At 51.4% G+C, this 14322-nt stretch overlaps 1 protein-coding gene across 1 annotated transcript in view; it reads left to right on the top strand.

The window, feature by feature from the left end:
- HCN4 (hyperpolarization activated cyclic nucleotide gated potassium channel 4) overlaps positions 1-14322 on the top strand; it is a 108949-nt gene that overhangs the window by 57767 nt on the left and 36860 nt on the right. The window contains exon 3 of the mRNA XM_063169395.1: positions 8297-8458. Coding sequence (XP_063025465.1) covers positions 8297-8458 — 162 coding nt within the window. The remainder of the gene's footprint in view (positions 1-8296; positions 8459-14322) is intronic.

The following is a 14322-nucleotide window of genomic DNA, read 5'->3' as shown; positions in this document are numbered from 1 at the left end:
AAAAGTCTGTGTCACGTTGCCGTGGTGACAAAAGTTCTTAAAATGATGAAGATTAAAGTCTAGGCTGGGAATGGTGGCATGGGGAGAGGAAGGGGGGCTGCTGTCATGACAACCTCAACTCTGAGAGTGCAAGAGGCAAAACACACGGTGGTGGCAGGATCTTTGGGGTTTATATATATCCATAAACATCTGCCAGCTACGCCAGCCTTCTCTGTGCTAATTAGTCCTGCTATTTCACCTTTCTCTGCTGTAAATATTTTCCAGTAGACACAAATCTCAGAGGGGGAAGGCAAGAAAATGGCATTTTTTCCCTGTTTCCTTTTGCTTTCTGTTCTCTGTCTTTGTTCCCTGAACTTCTGCCTGGGGAAGAACTTCCAGTGGCCAAGAGCAGCTACCTGGGAAGAGTTAAATCACCTGAGGAGGAGGAGGAGGCTTGGTGGTCTCTTACAGAGTTTTCCAGCCCCGGGCTAGGGCAGGAGCACCAGCACACACTGAGGGACCTCCTTGGGCCATCCCACAGCTCAGGAGCAGCAGATCAGAGCTGCAAACCCAAGGTTTGGCTGAACACACACTGAGGCAGCTCCTTGGCCATCCCACAGCTCAGGAGCAGCAGATCAGAGCTGCCAGCCCGAGGTTTGGCTGAACACACACTGAGGCAGCTCCTTGGCCATCCCACAGCTCAGGAGCAGCAGATCAGAGCTGCCAGCCCGAGGTTTGGCTGAACACACACTGAGGCACCTCCTTGGCCATCCCACAGCCCAGATCAGAGCTGCCAGCCCGAGGTTTGGCTGAAAACTTTGCCCTCAGAGGTTTTTCCCTGCTCCGTGCCCTGCTGGTCCCTGTGGGATAGCGGAGCTCAGGGAGATTGGGAACACAGCAGCTGAGTGTCAGCACAGCCCCCAAAACCTGCAGAGGAAAATCTGCCAGGGCAGCACAAAGGATTGGTGGATTTGGAGTGTAAAATGTGCTTGGCTATCTCTGCTCACACCTGGCCCCGCAGCGCTCCCCCCCGCGGCCCTGCCCGGTGAGTCACGGCAGCCTCAGCGGCGCTGCTGACATTGCTCGTGTCACCCGCTGCAAAGCAAGCAGAAAAGCAGAGTCAACCCCAAACTCTTGCCTTCATCTAAAACTTGATCTTCTGGCTCTGGCTGGCTGCTGGCACAGCAGAAAGCGAGTGAGCACAGCCCCAGCCCGTGCTGGAGTGTGCACACAGCCTGCAGATGTAGCTGTGCTCCACAGCCCAGCCCTGCTCAGCCCATCTGCTGCCTGCTGCTGCCAAACCTGGCCCAAACCAGCTGCATCCCAGCTCCCTCCTTGTCCCAGGCACGCTGGGATGGGCACAGCCCGGAGCTGTCTGTGAGAAACACGTTCACTCTCCTGTGAACATTGAAAAGGTTTAATAAAGGACAGTAGGAGACGAGGAGCACAGAGCAAAGGTTTTGTGGCATCAGCCAAGAGCCCCCTGTTATCTTTGGGGATATGTCCTGGTTTAGGGCAAATTTAACCCTAACCCCTTAAATACCTTTAATTACATCAGCCCTTTGCATATTCACAGACCCTTGTGCTCAGTAAACTTTTCCCCAAACTGGTTTACATGTTCCAGGAATTGTTTAGCACATCTCTGCTTTGGCTCTGCTCTTTCAGAGCATGTGGATTCCAGGATTGTGGTTTTAGTTCCTTTTTATCCCCTCCAGTTCTGCCTTCAGAGGGTGAGTGCTGCTGGGCTGGAACATCTGTGCAGGTGTGCTCATCATGTGTGGCACATCTGCCCAGGTGTGCTCACCCTGTGTGGCACATCTGCCCAGGTGTGCTCACCCTGTGTGGCAGATGTGTCCAGGTGTGCTCACCCTGTGCTCACTGGGTGTTATCCCATCCCTGCAGGCACTGTGACACAGCACACTGATATCAGGCTTAATGAACCAGAGAAATAAAATCCATATCTTTATAGCAAACTTACTTCAACACCACACATCTAAAATCCATTTTAATATTTGCAAAAAGGCAATATTATAATGTGTATCCATAACATGTCTGACCCACTGCTGCTCCTTCCAAAGGGATCCTGCTTCCTGAGGTGTCAGTAAACCCAACTTTGTTCCTTTAGGGGATTCTTCTTCTTCCCCAGCTCAGCCTGTTGGCAGCAACAATTGCCTTGGAAATTTGAAGTTTTTATCTTTGTATAATTTAGTGGCTAGAACAGCATTTTGTCTGCTCTTCCAAAGAAAAAAAATGTGTAAAAATGTGTCCATTCTTCCTAAAGACCAAAACCTGAGGAGCTGCTCAGAACAGGAAACCTCTTGGAGTCAAATTTGATTATATTTTGATGCATCACTGGGGAGAATAAATAGGAAGCTGGGGAGGGTGAGGAAGGAGCAAGGAGGAGGGGATGAGGCATTTCCCACAGCAGCATCAGGAGAGGGGAAGGAGCAGCTGAGATGTTGCTGTGTGTGCCAGCAGGGTGGGTTCATTCCACAGGTGCAATTCCTGGGGGAGCTGCCCTTTCCCTGCCAGCCCTGATTGCTGTGTGTGCCCCCAGTGGCTCAGGGTTGGATCTGTGTGCCCCAGGTGTGCCCAGGGCTGGATCTGTGTGCCCCAGGTGTGCTCAGGGTTGGATCTGTGTGCCCACAGTGGCTCAGGGTTGGATCTGTGTGCCCCAGGTGTGCCCAGGGCTGGATCTGTGTGCCCTGGGTGTGCTCAGGGCAGCTCTGTGTGCCCCAGGTGTGCTCAGGGCAGCTCTGTGTGGCCTGGATGTGCTCAGGGCTGGCTCTGTGTGCCCTGGCTCTGTGTGCCCAGGCCATGCTCAGGGTTGGATCTGTGTGCCTCAGGTGTGCTCAGGGCTGGCACTGTGTGCTCAGGCTCTGTGTGCCCTGGGTGTGCCTATGTGCCCCAGGTGTGCCCAGGTCTGACTCTGTGTTCCCTGGATGTGCCCAGGGCTGGCCCTATGTGTCCTGGGTGTGCTCAGGGCTGGATCTGTGTGCCCTGGCTCTGTGTGTCCTGGATGTGCCCAGGGCTGGCTCTGAGTGCCCCAGATGTACCTAGGGCTGGTCCTGTGTGCCCCAGGTGTGCCCAGAGCTGGATCTGTGTGCCCCAGGTATGCCCAGAGCTGGATCTGTGTGCCCCAGGTGTGCCCAGGGGTGGCTCTGAGTGCCCCAGGTGTGCCCAGGGCTGGTTCTGTGTGCCCTGGCTGTGCCCAGGGCTGCTCTGTGTGCCCTGGCCACACTCAGGGCTGGTTCTGTGTGCCCTGGCCATGCTCAGGGCTCCCATGCTCAGTGCCCCGTGTGTGCCCAGGCTCTTTGCCCCCCTGGGCAAGCCCACCCTGCCAGTTCTGTGTTCTTTGTCCCTCCCTTGCTGCAGCTTCCCAGGCTGGGTCTGCTCCTCAGGGCCCCCAAGCCTTCCCCTCTTGCATGAGTTGTGTCAGTCAGGGCTCACCCTGGCTGTGCAGAAGGTGACATTTGCCACAGGAACTGGCACTGATCCCCAAATCACAGTTTTTTCAGTGAGCTGCCTTCAGTTTGCACATTGGCTGGGATGAGCTCCTTGTCCAGGCTGGCTTTGGGACTAAACAGGATGAGTGGTTTGGGTGATCCAGAGCCACAGCAGCTGCTGCTGCAGGGCCTCAGCACAGGCACCCTCAGTAATCTGGCTAAACTGGATTTTAGGCTCAGCAAAGCTCTTTGCAGCACCCACCTATCCCCGGTCTATGGGAGATTAACACTGAGGTTTGAAAAGGCAGCTAATGCCTCTGTGAGGAAAGTGGATCTTTACCTCTGTTATCTTCAAAAGCCAAGGAGAGAAAGGCAGACTGAAAGACATGTCAACTTTCTTCCCCACAGCCCACAAATACTCTTCTTAAATGTGAGTAAACACGTTTTTCCTCACAGCAGAACAACCTTAACTCTGACCCTGGAGCACTCACAACATCATATGAGACTGTTTTGATTCTCTTCTGAGATTTGTATTTCCTTCTCAGGTCTGTGGGTTTTTTAAGCCATAAATGAAGAGTAAATTCTTTGCTTCTTTTAAGCTGGAGCAGTATCACAGCTCCTTGATTATCCCCAGGGGATTTATCACAGTTGTATATTAACCATGGTGTGGGCACAGACACCAGCACTGGCTCGAGACCAGGCAGGGTGTGGAGCTACAGGATTCCTGCCACGCTGGCAGTGCAGCAGTGAAGGGCAGCAAGCAATTTCATTGCTTTCCTGTGGAGCAGAATCTGCTCAGGAGCCCCATGGATGGCAGTGAGTCCTGCCAGAGCCAGCACTCAGCTCTGCTGGCTCACCCTGCCTCAGCCAGGATCATGGGGCTGCCTCTGCATCAGGGCCCCCAAAGGCCTGAGAAAGCCCCTTGGCTCCAGGCACAGCACTTTGAGAGTGTGAGAAGCCAGCAGGGATGTGCAGTCACATCCCAGCAGGGATGGGTTGTGAGATCCCAGGCTGGATGTACAGATCCCAGCCCAGATGTGCAGTCACATCCCAGCAGGGATGTGCAGTCAGATCCCAGCCCAGCTGTGCCAGCAGAGCCAGGGACAGGGGCTGTGCCAAGGGCTGGCCCTGGCAGGGTGTGCCTGGAGCAGCTGCTGCCCTGCCCAGCACTGCCCCAGTGTGTGCCAGCCCCAGGGCCCCAGCCAGCCTGGAGCAGAGGGATGGTGGTGGCCCCAGCTGGAGCAGAGGGATGGTGGTGGCTCTAACTGGGAGCAGAGGGAAGGTGGTGACCAGGCTGGAGCAGAGGGATGGTGGTGGCTCCAGCTGGAGCAGAGGGATGGTGGTGGCTCCAGCTGGAGCAGAGGGATGGTGGTGGCTCCAGCTGGAGCAGAGGGATGGTGGTGGCCTCAGCTGGAGCAGAGGGATGGTGGTGGCTCCAGCTGGAGCAGAGGGATGGTGGTGGCTCCAGCTGGAGCAGAGGGATGGTGGCCCCAGATGGAGCAGAGGGATGGTGGTGACCAGGCTGGAGCAGAAGGATGGTGGTGACCAGGCTGGAGCAGAGGGATGGTGGTGACCAGGCTGGAGCAGAGGGATGGTGGTGGCCCCAGCTGGAGCAGAGGGATGGTGGTGGCCATGGTTTGGACAGCACCTGAGCCTTGTGCCAGCACAGAGCAGCAGGCCTAATTAACCACACAGCCTTGATTGGAGCTGTGGCCAGAGCCAGGCCCCACTTCTCCTAGTGTCCTTGATTCCTTCCAGCTCAGGTGCTGAGTTTGGAGGGTGCTGCTGCAGCCCAGATGGAGGAGAGCTGCACAGGTACTTGGGGCTGACAGGATTTCAGATTGCTCCTGATAGGATCCCGGTAGCTCGTGCTGTACAAGTGGAGTTTCTGAGATGGAGCTCTTACATAACCAGAAATGACTTTTGGAGGGAAGTTTTGGTCCTCCCACTTTCCCAAGCTGTCCTTTCCACAAGAATTGCAAGGTGAACTTTGGCTGGAAGGACAGAGCTGATTTTGTAGCAGGGATGCTGAAGCCAGAGCTTGTTTTGGTCTGTCAAAAACCAGGGATATTCTCTATCCAGGAATATCCTTTAAATGGGAATCCGTGCTTGGCCCTTCTCCTGGCTCCCTTTTTCCCAGTGCAAGCAGCAGAAAGTCAGGAGGCACAGGCAGTGCTGGGGTGGAAGGAGCTGTGATGCTCTGGGACTCAGCCTGGGTTGTGTTACAGCAGGACACAAAGTCCTGAGTGTTCCTGATGGAAACCAGAGAAGTTGCAGTCACCACTCGTGTTCCTCTGAGCTCTTCTGGAATGTTCCTGGCCCTCCTCTCCCTGGTGAGCCAAGGAAGTGCTGGAGGGCACTGCAACAGCTGGGTCAGAATTCCCTGTGACACCAGCACCTCTTTGCAGGGGAAACTTCTCAGTGGCAGGAGTTTGTTCCCAGCCCTTCACAGTTGTTCCTGCACCAGGATTGCTCCTGCTTTTCTCTTGCATGGCAATGCAAATGTATTCCGAGGAGTGGGCAGGAGCTGGGAACTCCTGAGACATTTGGAACTGGAGTTGTCTCACCTGCAGCTCAGACATTTGCAGTTCATAATCTTAATTACTTCTGGGAATCCCTGAGCTCCTTCTGAGGTGCCACAGCCCAGATGTGTCACCCTCAGGGATCTGTTCCATCCAGGGACTCTGGTGTTCCAGTCCAGATCCCAAGGACTGAATCCAGCCTCTCCTCTCTCTGCATGCACCAAGGCTGACTAGGATGGATCCCAACCCTCCTCTCAAAAGCTCCAAATCCATCACCTGCTCCCTGAGCCATCCATGCCCTCGGGCCCTTCACTGTCTGCTTTTCATCTATAAAAGGAAGGCACGTCCTTCCTCAGTCTGACAGGGCTTCTCCCTGCCCCTGGCTGGAGCTCCCTGGGTTACAGCAGGGCTGGAGTTCTTTGAAAAGCATCCGGAGGTGTGAGAGGAAAAGTCATTAGCACAGAAAAACCCTGATGGCACAAAAGATCCTTCTGCAAACTGCTGCTCCAGCTTCATTAAAAGCACAGCCCCGGGCTCCCATTCCAACAGGATGGATTCGCTCTGGGTTATCTAAATGAGAGTGATCATTTCTGCAGGGGGAGGAAAACAGAGGAAACCAGGAGGAATTATTCTGTATGAATTATGTGCTCAGCTTTCATACTGACCTATTGAGTCAGCAGTCAGAGCTGGATTTCCTAGAACAGCCTTTCATGCTGGATTTTGGAGATATTCTTCTTTTCAGCCCTGAAAGATCACTCAAATGGCCTTTCTCACACTGGCAGTGTGGCCTCCAGCCTGGATGCAGGGAAATAATGGAGTTAGCAGCAGTTATCCAAACCATTCCTCCTTCTGGATTTCAGCATCCTTGTGCTGCCTCCTGGCAAGGGTTGGGCATGTGGGCATCACTGTGGGTGTGTTATCCTGAGGTGGGCATGGAGAGCTGGCCAGCCAGCTCCAACAGCAGCAATTCCAGCTGCAAAAATGTGATTCCTTTGCTGATAACAAAGGTTTCCTGCTGTTTTAGCTGTTGAGCTGCCTTCCTGTGGGATGAGAGGCTGATCTGTGGTGTGGGCAAAGGCGGCAGGCACACAGTGCCAGGATTGTCCCTGTTGGAGCAGCCAGGTGTATGGATTTGGGCACACATCACACAGCCTGTCCCCTGTGTCACAAACCACCCCGACACTCATGTCCCTTGTAAGGGGATGCCACCTGAACCCCTTTAGATCAGGGGCTGTGTCACTTCTGACCTGTAAGGAAGTTGTGTTTGCAGCTTTGTTTTCCACGTGAAGAACTGACAGATGAGGAAAACCAGCCCTGTCTGCCATGGTTCTCTTTTCTTTACCCACCTGGGCAGGGGTGTAGCAGCAGAACACAAGGAGTACAAGAAAAGAGATGAATCAGATCCTCTTCCAGAAGCCTCTGCTGAGTTGGAGGCCGTTCCTTGTTGCATTTGATTCATGCAGAGACTGCAGCTGACACCCAGCACAAAGGCAGCTGCCACCATGGGTCACTGAGGAACACGTATCCAGCAAGAACAGAAAGCAAAGAAGGGCATTGCAGCTAAAAAATGGAATTACAGAGTTGATTCCTGAGGAGTGGCTGATGGTCCAGAAATATTTGCAACCAGCTTGTTTTATAGAAGGAGTTATGGAGCTTTTAATAGTAAATTAGAAGGCAAAGTTGCAGGGCAGGAGGGAGTAACAGAGGGAGCCAGGTCTCATAAGCTCTTAGAGGTTTATTTCTCACCCAAGATAGCTCAGCTACCTTTGGAGGCATAAAATCACCAGGATGGCTTCTGTTGCAGTGTTAGAAACAAAAATGTTTAATAAAAGGCAAAATAAGAAACTCTTTACAGAGAAAAGCTGATCTAAGTGCAAGAGGTTCTTGCTCCTGGTAAAACACCTCACAAAAACCATTAGTTTGTTTGTTCTCTTCTTTTTCCAGTAAATTGCTCAGGTGGGACTTTTTGGCTCCTGTCCAATTGGCCATCCTTAAGTTTGAGGTGAAGTCCCCCAAGCCTATGAGATGCCTTTTTCACCTAATCGAGGACAGAAACTTCTGAGCGTCTTTCCTTTTTAAGGAGGAGACTTTTGTCACTCCGTCAACAGGGGGCACATTCCTATAGGAGGGGTGACTGATGATGAGTTTGTATTTTGGTTTTTCAGCTGGTTCTGCCTGCCTGGTTCTGTATTTTGGTTTTTAAGCTGTTTTTCAGCTGTTCTGCTTGCACACTGTGCCTGAGCTGAGCTGGTGCAGCTTTAGCAGGGTCCTGGAGCCTGGCACTGTGTGCAATGACGCTGGGGGCTGTTTGGGGAAGCTGCTGTCTCACCTGTCGCTGTGTGCCCGCAGATCTTCCACATGACCTACGACCTGGCCAGCGCCGTGGTGCGGATCGTCAATCTGATCGGGATGATGCTGCTGCTGTGCCACTGGGACGGCTGCCTGCAGTTCCTGGTGCCCATGCTGCAGGACTTCCCCGACGACTGCTGGGTGTCCCTCAACCGCATGGTGGTGAGTGCCTGACAGGGAGCACTTGGACCTGCTTGTGCTTCTTCCTTTCTTCCCTGTTTTATCTTTTCCTGTTTCCTCCTTTCTTCCCTGTTTTATCTTTTCCCCCTGTTTCCACTCTCTTCCACTTCCCAAAGAGTGAGGCCAGTGCTAGGTGTTGTATATTTCATTCCCTTGATCAACTTGTGATAAATATTTAAATATATAAATATATATAAATAATGAAGCATATATAAAATACAAAAATGTATAATATATAATATATAATGCATAATATATAATGTATATATATAATATATAATATATAATATATAATATATAATATATAATATATAATATATAATATATAATATATAATATATAATATATAATATATAATATATAATATATTATACATTATACATTATATATTATATATTATATATTATATATTATATATTATATATTATATATTATATATTATATATTATATATTATATATTATATATTATATCTATAATATATATATTATATTATATTATATTATATTATATTATATTATATTATATTATATTATATTATATTATATTATATTATATTATATTATATTATATTATATTATATTATATTATATTATATTATATTATATTATATTATATTATATTATATTAATAAATAATATAAAATATGAAATAGAAATATATAATATCTAGTATATAGTATATAACCTATAATATACAATAGAAACATATATTTTATATATATTATTTATGTATTTTTATATATGTATAGATATGTATATGTATACATGTATACATATCTATACATATATACATATACATATACATATATAGGTAACATGTATAAAATATATATTTCTATTGTATATTATATATTATAGGTTATGTACATATATACATATATATACACGCATATACATATATAGATAGATAGATAGATATAGATTAGATATAGATATATATAGATATATATATAAAGAATTAAATACAAATAACCTGCTCAGAGATGGTGGGTGAGGTCTCCCCTCTGGAGCATCCCCCATGCCATCCATGCTCCCCATCGCACCTCTCAGCCCTAAACGCAGCCCCTGGCTGACCCCCCTGCAGCACCCACTGCCATCCCCCAGCTTCCCGTTCCTCCTTTCATCCCCCGGGGCCGTCCCAGCCCTTCCCGGGGCTGTGGGCAGGGAGGCAGCTCCTGCAGGGACACAGTGCCGGGGTTTGGGGGCAGGTCCTGCAGGGACACAGTGCCGGGGTTTGGGGGCAGGTCCTGCAGGGACACAGTGCCGGGGTTTGGGGACAGGTCCTGCAGGGACACAGTGCCGGGGTTTGGGGACAGGTCCTGCAGGGACACAGTGCCGGGACAGGGAGGCAGATCCTGCCGGGACAGTCTCAGGACAGGGAAGGAGGTCCTGCAGGGACACAGTGCCGGGGTTTGGGGACAGGTCCTGCAGGGACACAATCCCAGCGTTTGGAGACAGATCCTGCAGGGACAGTGCCGTGGCTCGGAGCGGGACCGGCCCCGGCAGAGCCGCAGAAGGCAGGAGCCAGGCTCCCTCTCCTGGCACGGAGCAGCAAGGAGCAGGCATGGAAACTGCTTCCCGCTGGAACCTGAGTATGTGGGGTCCCAGAGACAGGGCTGGGACTGATCCATAATTCCCATTGCTGGTCCCTTTGTCCCATACCCCTGGAAGGGTCGGTGTGACACCCCACCCAGCCCGGAGTGAGCCAGGGGCACGGGATGAGGAGCCAGGCTGCCCAGTGCCATCCCAAGCTGTGCCCTGCTGTTGCTGGGAGGGAGTTTGACACCATATGGCAGAGGCAGGGCGAATTCATGGTACCTTTCAACCATCTTGCTGAGAATTCAGGAGCTTTTATTCAAAGGGACAATGTCCAGTTGATTAAGCAGCAAAAACTGACAAAGCTTAAAAAATTGCCTGTTATTGCAGTTCTTAACCTCCAGATTCCCCCAGCCAATTTCTTCTTGAATAAAGGAAATAATCAAGCACTGGGGCAGAACAGAACAAATGTAAAATGTATCAAAGATGTGCCAGCCTGCCTGCCTCCCACGTGCAGGGCTGTGGGCACAAGCTGCCCGTGCCTGGAGGAGTGAGCATCCATGGAAAAGTCATCTGTTTGCTGTTTATTTATTCATTTCTCCTCTCTGCAATAATGGTTCTCTTCCTGCTGCTGCCAGACTGCCAGTTCTGGAGCCTGGAACCCTCTGCTTATCTCCAACAACTGTGCAGGAGCTGCCTGGGCTTCCCCATGCTGCCTTTTCTTTATTTATGTGGCAGAGCAGTCAGAGATTGGGGCCCCACTGTGCTGCTCAGGGCCAGGAGGACACTCAGCTTCTCATGCCAGGGAGCTCAGAGGTGCAGGTGGCCTCATCCCCCTCCTGGGGGTGACCTGGCCATGGCAGGATGGCTTCAGAGCAGCAGATTTGGGGCACAATTCCCTTATCCCAACGATGGCAGCAGCAGCTCCTGGCTCCCCCCATCCATCCCTCAGGGCAGAGGTGCAAGCTGGGCTTGAAGCTGCCAGCTGTAGTCACAGGGAAGGGTCTGCAAAAGTGGCAGGACATGGGACAGAGGAAGAAAAGAGGCAAATCCCAGCAGCAGGGATGGGGAGAGAGGGCAGGATGCATTCCAGAGGCAGGAAGGCTCAGCAGGCTCCAGGAGAGCAGGGGAGGGAGCTCCTATCCAGAGCAGAGCTTTCCTCATGCTGCAGCCTTGTCTTCCCAGCCTTGAGAGCCTCTGAAGCTGGGAATTAAACTTGCCTTGGGAGATTTTTTTTTTTTCTGCTTCTTCCCTGCAGCTAAATCACCTTATTTTTTTCTTTTTTTTTTTTTTTTTTTTTTTCCACTTGAAAGAAGTGGGAAAAAAATCATTATCTCTGAAAATGTGGGATGAAGAACTGGAGAGATGCCCCACCTATACTTCAGGGGGTTTCCACTCCAGAAGCTGTTCAGGAATATGCCAACCCCAAAATAGCCTGGGATTAGAATATTTAACAAAGAGTGCAGTAGTTCTATGGGGAAAAAATAGGTTTTTCCTCCCAGTAATGTCCTTTAATCTCCTGAGAAGGTTTCCAGGCATGTCAGTGGGACCAGCAGTGGATGTGGATGGCAATATCAGTGGAACAATTGACATCTGATCTGGAGGGGAGCATTGAGAGAGGCCACAGAGTCAGGAAACAAGAAACTGGAGCTCTGGGCTCTTCTCAGGCTTTGGTGGAAGGTTCCAGCACAGCTCTGTGTATGGACACAGCTGGGAGGGGAGAGGCCAGGGTGGCCTCTGTGCCAGGGATTTTGGGACATTCTGTACCAGCCTGGTGGGAGCTCTGAGGAGATAAATAAATATCCTTGTGCATGGCTGCCCTGATTGCACACAGGAGCCAGAAATTTGGGAAAAGGGAATCTTCTGAAGCTGCTGCAGCCAAGGGGAGCTGGAAGTGAGGTCCAGATGCTTTGGAGGCTCTGTCTGTGAGTGTGTTGGTGCTGCTCTTCCTCTGCTCTGGGGTTTCCCACCACTTGGCACTCTGTAAAACCAGCCCTCATTTTCATACTGCAGGGAAAAAAGATTCATCACCTCCCATCTGCTTCCTAAAGGTTTGATCCTCATCCAGGGGATTTGTGAAGGGTCTGCTGTTGCCAAAATCATCTCAGGGCCTCGATAAATCCCCGAGTCTGGTTCCTCTGGGTGTTTTCCACATGCCTCGTGTTCCATTTCAGCAGCCGTGGAAGCAGTGCGTGTCTGGCTGCTCCTGGAGCTGCAGGGCAGGATGTTTGCAGTATTAATTGCTGAGTCCCAATCCCAGGGGCTTCAGCATTAGCTTTCCTGCAGTGCATTTTATTAAAAACTGGAAACACTGGTGAGTCAGCTGCAGAGTGTGTGCTGCTCCCCCCGAGCTGGCCTGGCAGCTCCTCTCCCAGAAATCCCAACTCTGCTGAGTCCTGAAAGCTGCTGGGAGCACGTGGCCTCCTCCCCTGGGTGCTGTGCTGGCCCCACACACCCTGCAGGGAGGGCAGAGATCCCTGAGGGCAGGGCAGCAAGCCCTGACCAGAGTTTGGCTGATCCATCCACCAGAGCACGTTCCTGGGGAGCTCTGCCCCTCCCTGCTCACAGCCCCCCTGATGGAAAGGGGGAAGAGGAATGGCTGCAGTGGGGGAGAGAGCAATCCTGCATGGATCTGCTGTGATTCCCAGCTCCCCCTGAGCCTCTGGGCCAGCCCAGCCCTCCTGCTCTCCCTCAGCAGGCACAGGAATCTGAGGGAAATTCCATGTTCTAGAAAGTGTCAGGAGTAGGGCTGCCCCCCTGGGGTGGGAACCTGGAGCTGAGAGTGACAGGCACAGGAGTCTGCAGGAGATTCCATGTTCTGGAAAGTCTCAGGAGCAGCAGGAGCAGGGCTGGGAATCTGGAGCTGAGGGTGACAGGTACAGGAATCTGAGGGAGATTCCATGTTCTGGAAAGTCTCAGGAGCAGCAGGAGCAGGGCTGCTCCCATTGGGTGGGATCCTGGAGCCCAGGATGGCAGGCACAGGGAGTGCCCTCCCCAGCTGGGGCCAAAAGCAGTCCAGAGCAGGGTGGGCAGGGCAGAGCAGCCCATAACTGGGAATATTGTCCTTTCCAGGGAAGGCAGGGTGACAGGCACTCCAGGACTGGGTGACAGGCACCTCCAGCACTGTCCAGGGAGGCCAGCTGGGAGCAACATGAGATGGGCACAGCAGCAGGGATGGAAAGGAGGCCAAAGCACTCTGTGCACAGCCCTGGGTACAGGTACCATGCCCAGGCAAGGAGTGGGTGCCCAGGTCTGGATCTCCAGGAGCACAGGGTGCTTGGGAGGGCTCCCAGGAAAGGCTGCCTGGGACAGCTGGGACTGGGGCACTCAGAGAAGATCCCTGCAGTCAGGTGAAAGCCATGTGAGCTTCCCTTGGAAACAAGCCCAGAACAGGCAGGTTCTGTCCAAAGTGAATTTAACCTGTCATCTCCATGTGTTCCCACCCTTTAATCTGGATCTGGAGGGGTGTTTTCCCAGCCCAGCAGCTCCAGATGTGGGCAGGGATGGTCAGAGACATCTCCTGAGTTCTCCAAGTGTTAATGGTCTAAGTCAGGCATAACATTGTTCTTTGGAGGCTTTGTCTGAGACAAAGCTGGTGCTGCTCTTCCTCTGCTCTGGGGTTTCCCACTTGGCACTCCATAAAACCAGCCCTCATTTCCATACTGCAGGGAAAGAAGACTCATCACCTCCATGATAGGATTACATCCCTATCCCAAGAACTTCCAGTACTTCTCCATGGCTTTACTCATCTCACTCCTCCTCTCCAGGGAGGCTTCAAGCAGGCACACTCACATGTACATCAGAACCAAAATACTCTGTCATACACCACAGTTTGCCTCCAGGTGCTTCTGTAAGGTACTACAGAACCCAGCAGTGCCTTTGAAGTGTTCCAGGGAAGTGCCTCCAAGTATTCAAAGGTGGATCTGAGACTCTCATGCCAGAGAAGCCCTTCCAGCACTGCCAGTGTGGATGTTAAAAACAAACCAGTCAGAAACTGCTTCAAAGTCATTTCAGTGCCTTTTGCAGAGTCTCTTGGTGCCTGTGAGATAACCCCCTCTTAACTGTGAGCAGGCACAGAGCTGCAGCTCTGCTTTTGCGTGCTTTGGGATTTGCTTAACGAGGAGGAGTCATTTTCCCCTTGCAGTTTAAGGCCTCATTTCCCTGCCCTGATGGGCCATTTTAGCCACTCCAGTATCTGTGGAGTGGTGCTGCAGTGGGGGCTGGTGTAGCTGGCTGTTAGATAGGGTATGGCTCTTACAGAATGAGCTGTGGCACTGTGAGGCACCCGGTGCTGACAAACCCGTGGCCA

Source organism: Melospiza melodia, chromosome 15, assembly GCF_035770615.1.
Source record: "Melospiza melodia melodia isolate bMelMel2 chromosome 15, bMelMel2.pri, whole genome shotgun sequence".
Lineage (NCBI taxonomy): Eukaryota > Metazoa > Chordata > Aves > Passeriformes > Passerellidae > Melospiza > Melospiza melodia.
The sequence above is the reverse complement of the archived record's forward strand: the minus strand, read 5'-3'. Positions and strand labels throughout refer to the sequence as shown.